The sequence below is a fragment of the Penaeus chinensis genome, chromosome 13 (genome assembly GCF_019202785.1).
Source record: "Penaeus chinensis breed Huanghai No. 1 chromosome 13, ASM1920278v2, whole genome shotgun sequence".
Taxonomy (NCBI): domain Eukaryota; kingdom Metazoa; phylum Arthropoda; class Malacostraca; order Decapoda; family Penaeidae; genus Penaeus; species Penaeus chinensis.
The window spans coordinates 3701254-3711253 of record NC_061831.1 but is presented as its reverse complement, the minus strand read 5'-3'; the positions used below and the strand labels follow the sequence as shown (position 1 = coordinate 3711253).

Genomic DNA, 10000 nt, shown 5'->3' with positions numbered 1-10000 from the left:
CCCTCTTTGTTTCAGGTTAAGATGGCAAGCGTGAAGCGGAAGTGGCAGGTGTTCCCAGGGCGTAACAAATTCTACTGCGATGGCCGGATAATGATGGCGCAGCAGACCGGCATCTTTTACTTTACTGTTGGTCTTATTTTTGTCACAAATGTGCTTTTCTTTGTCTTTGAGTAAGTATTGTGCCTTTTTTTATTCGTGTTTTCTTCTTCCTTCCTCTTTTTCTATTTTTTTTACTTGCACAATATTCATCGCCATCGTCGTCGTCGTCGTCGTTGTCGTCATCGTCATCGTCATCTTCATCTTCATCGTCATCGTCATCGTCATCGTCATCGTCATCGTCATCGTCATCGTCATCATCATCATCATCATCATCATCATCATCATCATCATCATCGTATAATATTCATCTCCAACTCCAAAATCTCCATTGTTCTGTTCTGGGGACAATCATCATAATCATTCCCATCATCATCATCATCATCATCATCATCATCATCATCATCATCATCATCATCATCATCATCATCATCATCATCATCATCATCATCATCATCATCATCATCAATAATCATCTTCTTCTTCTTCTTGTTCTTCTTGTTCTTGTTCTTGTTCTTCTTGTTCTTGTTCTTCTTGTTCTTGTTCTTCTTGTTCTTGTTCTTCTTGTTCTTGTTCTTGTTCTTGTTCTTCTTCATTTGGGAAGATAGTTGAATTGATTTATTAAATTCTGCATTCTTCAGCATTTGAAGTGGTTATGTTAACTACAAAATAGACATTTTTTTTCACAAAGATTAAGTAAAAAAAACAACTGATGTATTGTAACCAAACTTTACCTTTATTTTACTATAAATTTGATTATGAGTATGATTCAGCCGAACAGTCCCTTTATAAGGTATTGTCCTAAAACCTATTAACACTCTGACCTATGTTTACATTTTGCAGCTGTCCCTTCTTGGCAAAATATCTTACGCCAGCAATCCCAGCTGTTGGAGCTCTCTTGTTTATCTTTGTGATGTCGTCCCTCTTCCACACGTCCTTCAGCGACCCAGGGATTATCCCCAGGGCGACGGCTGAGGAGGCTATTTATACGGAAAAGCAAATCGGTAATGACCTGTGTGCTCTGGTTTTATTTTGGGTTTGTTTATTTAGTTTTTTTATTTTCGTTTTATTTGATTTTCATTTTATTTAATTTTATTATGTTTTCTGTCTGCATGTTATGGAAGAAGTGATAATGAGATAAAGAGTGTAAGAAACACTTAATTCTTTTTGTTTTACAAGGGATTATTATCTCTTTTTTTCTTGTTTTATTTGTGTGTTTGTTATTGAAGTTGCTCTGCAATAGTAAATTTTAGGAGCCACTGTTGCTGTCTCTAGAAAGGCTAATTATGGTACATGATTGTGGCCGAATTTGAGTGTACTAATATGCTCATGTATGTAGTTGGCATAAATTTAGCAAACTGACTTTTTTTTTTTTTGTTATTGCTACATTGATCTTTGTTCAACAGAGGTGCCGAATTCTGGCAATGTTCCCAGCTATCGGCCCCCACCACGAACCAAGGAAATAACTGTCAGGGGCGTAACTGTAAAGCTTAAGTACTGTTTTACCTGCAAAATATTCAGACCACCTCGAGCATCACACTGTTCAATCTGCGATAATTGTGTTGGTAAGATAAAGAGCTGACTCCATTTCATATTTTTATATTAGATCCTGTTTGATATAAGCTTTGATTTACTACAAAAAAAGTTATTAGAATCTGCCACCCAATGAAAACACCAAAGTATCAATGCGACCAAAAAGATTAAAAAAGGGGGGGGGGGAAGAAATCAGCCTCTGCCTTACCAAATTTACCTGTGACTGAAATATTTTGCAGAGCGGTTTGACCACCACTGCCCATGGGTCGGTAACTGCGTAGGCAAAAGAAATTACCGGTATTTCTACCTCTTCATTATATCTCTGGCTTTTCTCTGTGTGTTCATATTCTCCTGCGTCATTGCACATCTTGTCATATGTAAGTACCGACAGGACATATTTTACTTTGTACCTCTGTATGCATATTTAAACCAAGGAGTAGAGTAGGCTTCATGTCGTAATTTGATAGTAACTAACTGTATGCCAGTACTGTTTTCTGTAGAATTTGCTCATTTTCATATGTGCCCCATTATTTTGTATTAGATACTCTCTGAAGTTTCCATTTTTATTGAATTTTTATGCCATGCGTTTTCTCTAACCCATGCCACCGTATAATTGTTAATTTTTCTCAATACTTTCTCTCATACTGCTAGACATGAACAGTGAGGAAAAGACTTTCATGGTGGCCATTCAGAAGAACCCAGCATCTGTGATAGAAGGTGTCATCTGCTTCTTCTCGGTGTGGTCCATCCTAGGGCTGGCGGGCTTCCACACCTACCTCACCACATCCAACCAAACTACCAATGAGGATGTTAGTATATATGAATATGTATAGTAGTTACCCAGAGCAAGGGGTTATGCATCTAGCAGTTTGACACTGGATTTAAAAACCTAATGTACAAATACATTGGGGAACGGTTACCTGTATTTATGTCTCCTGTTTTATGACTAACTTTACTCTGAACTTTACAAGTGACAGAAATTTTTCTGTGTATTTATACAGCTTGTTAACTTACGATAGAGAAATGTATTAAGTGTCGGAACATCATAAAAGGATACATCTCTTTTGGCAGATCAAAGGTTCATTTACTGCTCGTCGTGGCCAAGCTAACTTCAATCCCTATGGATATGGGAACTTCTGCCTCAACTGCCTGGCTGTTCTTTGTGGACCAGTTCAGCCAAGTCTCATTGGTAAACAAGAACAGCTGTTGTATTTGTTTTAGAAAGTAATGGTTCTGTTAACCTGTCACATGTGAAATATAATAGACTACCATCATTTTATCAGTTTTATGCTTTGTATGTCAGTGTGTTCTTTGGAAACCAGAGAGGGCTTGAAGTAATTTAGGTAATTTCTCGCAGATAATAGTACTATAAAGAGAACAAAAATAAAAATAAAAAAATAAATAAATGTGCAAATACTTGCTAAATGTTGACTCTTGCATTCAGATCGCAGGGGTGTAGTAACCCTAGAATACCTTACCACCACCCAAGGAAAGGTCTCAGAAAATCAAGCACCTTCAAGAAGTTATGGCACAGTACACACAGTTCAACCTTCGGTAAGTATTCATAGTAGATCTTGCTTTAAGTGTAAATCCAGCTTAACTTAGTCAAACCTAACATCATATTTCTATTAAATAATTTCAAAATTTTATTTTGACCAGTTATCTGTGACTCAAGAACATCAAAGTCCATATAAGTTCCTAGAACGTTTTGCTTTTCCTGAGTACTGAATGGCCAATTTCCATCTAAGTGGTTGAAGTAGCTTTTGATACCTTAAAGAATAACTAGTTTTTGAATCAGATTTATTTGGGTTGGTCTTGTTAGGGGAACCTGTTTTTTTTTTTTTTTTTTTTTTTTTTTTTTTTTTTTTTTTTTTTTTTTTTTTTTTTTTTTTTTTTTTAGCTAATTTGACAAATTATGGTATAACAAAGCATAAGTAGTAGATCAGCTACCAGCTTAATTTTTTTGAGTTTTTAGGTCTGTTTAATCAATCTAAATCCAAGCTAGCTGTCATAACCAAATGTCAGTGGGAAGCCATTTGTGAGGAAGTGCCCTGCTAGTTTATCATATCAGTTGTTTACTACGTAATGGCCTTTCTACATTTTTTATTCAGAGATGTTTAAAGAAATAAGTCTCTACGGTCAAATAAACCTTGATGACAGTCATCAAGACCAACCCATGACGGCTGTGATATGGACCAAGACTTTACTGTCAGGATAGGGTTGCCAGCAGACAGGAACAAGTTAACAATCAAGTCCACACCCATCTGTGGTGCCCTGTTATATCGTTTAGTACAGGAGATAAGAACTGTTGCATAAATATAAATTTTCATTTAGTATGATATATACTTATAGTAGAAAACACAGTCATAAGCAGTAATTAGATAAAAAGTTTAGTAGTCTCATAAGAAATTGAATGGTAGATAGGGAAATTCCTCATTCCAATCCAGGTTATATCCGTGTCAAATTTGTCAGTGTGACAATAATATAATGTAATTATTAGTTATAACCCCTCGTTTGCAAGTGGCATCTATCATGATGCCATTGCGGTGTAGTGCCGATACAGATATATGCGTTTGGCGGACCGCACAGCCACTAAAAAAGCCCGCGCACATTGGGTTAATGTAAAAAAAAAATTCTCCCCATTAGAATGGTATAGTGCCACAGCGAGGAGGATCAGAGGCCCCGGCTGGAAGTCCAGGAGGTGCTGGAGGGGGGACAGGTGCTGTCACCACAGGAGCCCCCAATGGCAACGTGGCTCCAACACTGAAGAAGAAGTCGGCATCATCCCAGTCTATAAATGGTGGGTACTTCGTTCAGCCTCTTCAGACTACCATCACACTAGCAACTCTGAAATACAGTCTGCAGGTGCACCCCTACCTGGGTAAAGCTGTGTGATAAGTTTTCGACTTGTTAGGGAATCTCTACTGCAGAGTAGATGGCAAAGGCTTCCTCGATACATTTACTGTCCACCTTCGCAGTAAAGTGGATTGCAGTTAAGGGATAGGGCAAGTCATTTTCAGAGTTAGGTTCAAAGTTACGAACAAGGCATTGATATGTCATGCTACTTCCAAAACCCGTAATTAGTAATAGAACCATTCTATAAAAGATGTCAAGTCCCAACTGGAAAAATTGAAGGATTTGTGTGTTATTGTTGTATTAATGTCTTTTTGTTGATAAAGGATACACAGGCATGGCTATGCCTTTTTTCTGTATACGGTGAATGTTATTTTGAAAAGTTAATATAGTCTACTGTAGGAGCTTGGAGTAATATTGATGGAAAAGCAGGCAATGATAAAGGAAAGAATAACTGCTAACTCAATGCCCACTTACAGTTTAGTTCACTAATTGTCTTTATACATAGATTTCTTTCCATGATTTTTAAAAATATTCTCTTTTATCATACATTGCAGTTAGTAATGTGAATAACATTATAATATTACAATATATGATGATAATAACAGTACCAATATTGATAGCATTGGTTAAAAAAAAAGTATTCCCAAAAATCAAGGAAAGCTGAAATTAGGCGAGATCATGAGGCCTACTAATTGACCCGAGGGTGGTTGAGTACTTTGTAGAGACATTTCATGAAAGAAAACTACAGTGAAAACTATATTTTCCCAGCAGTATTGTGTTGAAGAAAAAATAGAATAAAATAAGAGAGAGACGTACTTCCCATTTGTACTTTGATTTGCACATTAATAATGTGTATAGATGAATAACAATATCAACACTAAGGGTTATGTATAGTGTGAGAATGTATGTTTGGAAGTGCATGACAGGAGTGAAGTCAGCATAAAAGAAGCAGCCAGGAGAAGGAGCCCTGGCTGTGGAATAAATAATTAGCTTTAGTTAAGAAATTCAGTGGATTCCAGTAAGTTGAGGACTCCTGGCATATACAGACAGGGCTTCCTCCCTTTTAGTCCATTAGAACAAGGTTAGAATTCACACACAAAGATATTCATATACACATACATAGACACATACAAATCCATATGTATACACATCCATAGACATACGCATATATATATACTTAATGTGTATATAAAACATATATCATATACTGTCATCTGTATATATGTGGTAGAATATAATGCTTGCATATGGTTTCACTTTGTGTCATAGATGTAAAGGTCTGTGAAGTTATTATTTTGCATATGAACCAAAACATCCACTGTATCTTCTTCACACCCTTTAGTGTGTATATATATATTCTAGTCAGACAACAAATATACTGAATCAAATCTTGATTAACTGTCCAATGTTTTTCACCGGATTAAAAAATTATTTTGGCATATACTTTCATAGATTTTTTGGTACTGTCTGCAAGCATTTAATGCCGCTTCTGTACATATATATACCTTGTACATATGTACATATACATGTGTAATGCATATGCTCCTTGCTGTAGTTTCAGAAATTTAAGGTGCATTGTGTTTTATTTTGGAATTTACTCTCCAAAAGTATTACTTCATACTTCCCATATCCATGAATTGACCATTGCAAGAAAAGTAGAATTTTGTGATTATATTTATTTAATCTTCTAATATGGTTTCTCTAAAAGAGTCTTGAGGATTCACAATGGAGCCAGGAGTTAATGGTCCAGGGGAAAATGGAATCAAGAAGTTTTCATTAGAAGTCTGTATTTAGGGTTTCATTCTCCTCATGATCTTGTTTGAATGTCATTAGAAGTTTACCTGCTGATGTGGTATTGTGACAAGGTGTGGTCCAGCTCTTCCTTATTTCTTTCTCAGGGGGACTGTCCTTTGCAAGGGAGGCAGATTTGTGTCGGGCAAATTAACCCAATGGCGCCGGGTATAGCAAATTAAAAAAAACTCTACGCTCTGGCGAACGGCGGCAGCGCGCCGACTCCGAGCGTGTGATATCGGTCCATCAAGCCAAATCATTGCCTCGGGGCGTTTTGGCGCGGCGCCGCTGCGGACAGCCGCACGCCGCACATCGTGCGTATTGTTATGACGGCGATAGCCGTGACCCGTCGCCATTGGGTTAAAACTGACTTTGATTGCTTGAACATATAAGGAATTACTTGCATAAATATAAAGATTCAAAAAAATAAAATTAAGTACTGGTATTGGTAGTAACCAACTCTCAGACTTGTGTGTAGGATGCATATTTATCAGATGAAAAAAAATCCCATAAAAATGATCATGTCAGACTTTTCATATTTTTGTGGTTTGTGCATATTCATATATTGCCAAGATTATAGAAGTACCCAAATACCCCCCCTCCCCCCCAAAAAAAAGGAGGAAAAAAAAAAAAGTTGTATATATTCCATGTCCATGTTTCAACTTTGAACTGATCTCCATGACCTGCAAAATTGAGATGGTTATGCAGAACACAAGTGCAAACACAGTAAACGAACACTGCCACATATTAAAGAAATAAAGATGTGTTGTTTCAGACTTATCAAGAGCTTCTCATCACATGTAGTAGAAACCATTTTGTTTTCTAGAACACGGATGAGGAACCCTCAACAAGTTTGAAAGGCCAAATTTTTATGTTTCTTTTCATGATTATTTAGAAGTGATGAGGTCATCTGCTTCCTGTTTCCTTCTACTGTGCAGAGGAATGCCTTAGGTGGAGTTCTGTTTGAGGGGACAATTAGATGAACATCAAATATGTTTTTTCCCTGCTGTGGTTTTGGTTAAAACTCATATAAGATCTTCCAAGAAATTAGCCTAAACTGTGACTTTAATCCATCTCTTGAGGGGCTGTAACTCCATGATGCATAGGGGAAAAAAAATCCTGAAAGGGGGATATAAAAAATGTGCAACTGCAATATGCACAATATGAAAATATTGAGACTATGCAAGATGTAATATTTTTCATGGGATAAAAAACTAATTTACCCCTCCCACTGCAATGGATGGTTCCCTTGATATTCAGTGTTAGAAACCAGTGATCTCTCTCTTGAGCAAAAGTAGCAGTGAAGCATGCACATAGGCTGCTCTGCAGGATTATTGACAAGAGTGGTGTATGACAAAAATTATAAGTACAGGCTCAATGTTTTTTCTTTTCTTTTTTCTTGCTCTTTTTTTTCTTCTTTTCTTTTTCTTTCCCTCTTGCCTTTGATTCTGAACAAGCTGATTTTTTTTTTTTTAAATAATAATAATAATAATAATAATAATAATAATAATAATAATAATAATAATAATAATAATAATAATAATAATAATAATAATAATAATAATAATAATAATAATACCACTGAAAACAAGGGTGTATGACAGAGAGCAGTGAGCAGTCTCTTTTGTCATGGCAAGTACAAATTGCCATCCAGAATTTGGGCCTATCCTTATTATACCATAGGTAGATGTCATGCACCAGCAGTAGTTTACTTGATGTGTTCATTGGAGCCCAAAATGAGTAAATTGCTGAAGATTGTTTTAAATACACTAACAATAGAGGAGTTTAAGAAATATGCCACAGGAAAAGGGCTTCAGCTTTTTTGTTATCCTTGAACATGTTACAAGAGCTAGAACATGTATTTAGGTATCAGAGTAATGGAAATCCCATTTATAGTACTCCTTTAAAGCCTGGTTTTCAAGATTATTTATAGTGATTCAAATGTTTTCCTTGCGATACAGTAATGTTCACTTTTGAGCTTATTAGTGATAAAAGTTTACATTATATTCTTTTTTTTAAAGATTCTTCCATTCCATTTACAACTTATATTACAGAAATCATTAATTTAAAAAACAGTTTTTGTAGTGCTAACATTTCTAATATATATCTATTCTGAAGAGTTGTGTATTTTGAGTATTTTCCAGAAGGGAGATACTCCATGTGTGCCTGTAGTTGGATGGGATGGTTTATCTGTATGTCTCTCCAATTGTTATTATTTAATTTCTTAAATTGCTTGCCAATGCTACTGGGATGTGTCTCTAGGTGCTCATGTTAAACAATCATTATGCTTCCCTTATACATTAATGATACAGGAAATATGGAATTCCCCATTCCCTTCTACCTTGTAAGAACACCTCTTTACATTGTTTCCTGTACCTTTATAAGTTAGTTGATATGAATATCGGTTATTGGTTTACTACTATATATTCAATTCAGAATTTGTGAAACACAGCAAGTGATTTTATTCTTTGATGACTGCAATTGTAACCAATCCATGACCATCTTTACCAAAACCTTGCAGCTATTAGGTTGATAATCAATAGTTCATATTGGTATTGACTCTTAAGCTGTGGCAGTGGAGAATTTGTATGAGAAATTTCTGTAAGAAAGAGAGATTGCCTTATATTTCAGATATAACTTTTATAGTATTCACACATTTGTCAATAATGCTTAAACTTAGATAAGTAGTATATATTCAGCTGTACGTATTTGCACGTGGAATTGGATGTTGTTAGTGGTGAACACCAAAATAATTACAAAGAATACCAAGCTTTTTCAAGGATTAAAAGAAGACATTATAATCATCTGTGAAATTTAGACACTAGTTTTGTTTTGTGTTTTGCAACATGAAACTTGTGCGTGTGAAAGAAAGAACAATGCCAGAATATTTTGTGGGTTGTAATAGACTTCCGAGTCCAGTAGATCAGTTCCTGTTACCATATTCTATTAAAAAGGGGGGAGGTTAATGGCAGTGTTGTTCAATTGTGATCGCGTAGCTGGATAACAGGACGTTGTTGTAGTTCCCTGATAAATTTGAATGTCCTTCCTCCTGCCTAGCAATATTGGAGATAATGCTCCTGACAGTTGGTGTTTCCTTTTATGAAGGTCTGTCATGGTTCTAATGGAGTTCTCTCATTTGGTCCACTAATGAAAGAAAGACAAGAAAGACTCTCAGACATTTCTGGGTATAGGAGTAAAAGATACTATTTTTGGCCCACATTCCCATAGTATATTCACATTTAAGGTCTTTATTTTGCAAGCATCAGGTATATTTTTAATTATTATTTTCCTATTAGATCTCTAAAACTATGGGGGCTCGCAGATGACAAAGTTGTAGGAACACAATAATATCAAATTGATTTACACAGGCTACTTAAAAAAGAAAATAGACAGGCTGTGAGTTGCTCACAGGCATAGAATGAGTTGAAAAGCAAGTAAAATGCTGACTATTTTTATATTTTGGCAATATATATACGTAGTAGAAGAGATGTTAGTGTCTATTAATTGATTAGAACACAGACTATCTTTTTTAAAACAAGGGACTTAATTATCTTAATGTTTAGTGGATACTCTCATTATTGCCACTACAGTAATGAAGTGTAAATATCGTCTCATGTACATGTTTAGCTGTTGTATTTTGTGATACTGTGTCTTTCCTCATCTATTACTCGTTTTGATAATGCTGAAGTAGTGGATGATGGTATTAGATAACTGAAGAGTGTTT

The 10000-nt window shown here is 35.6% G+C and overlaps 1 protein-coding gene across 3 annotated transcripts in view; it reads left to right on the top strand.

The window, feature by feature from the left end:
* The window catches only part of LOC125031509 (palmitoyltransferase ZDHHC18-like), a 40218-nt gene that overhangs the window by 20572 nt on the left and 9646 nt on the right, over nucleotides 1-10000 (top strand). For all 3 annotated transcript variants that reach the window (XM_047622375.1, XM_047622376.1, XM_047622377.1), the window contains 8 exons: nucleotides 16-170; nucleotides 940-1100; nucleotides 1503-1661; nucleotides 1869-2006; nucleotides 2281-2438; nucleotides 2701-2818; nucleotides 3074-3183; nucleotides 4276-4429. In XM_047622375.1, coding sequence (XP_047478331.1) covers nucleotides 16-170; nucleotides 940-1100; nucleotides 1503-1661; nucleotides 1869-2006; nucleotides 2281-2438; nucleotides 2701-2818; nucleotides 3074-3183; nucleotides 4276-4429 — 1153 coding nt within the window. The remainder of the gene's footprint in view (nucleotides 1-15; nucleotides 171-939; nucleotides 1101-1502; nucleotides 1662-1868; nucleotides 2007-2280; nucleotides 2439-2700; nucleotides 2819-3073; nucleotides 3184-4275; nucleotides 4430-10000) is intronic.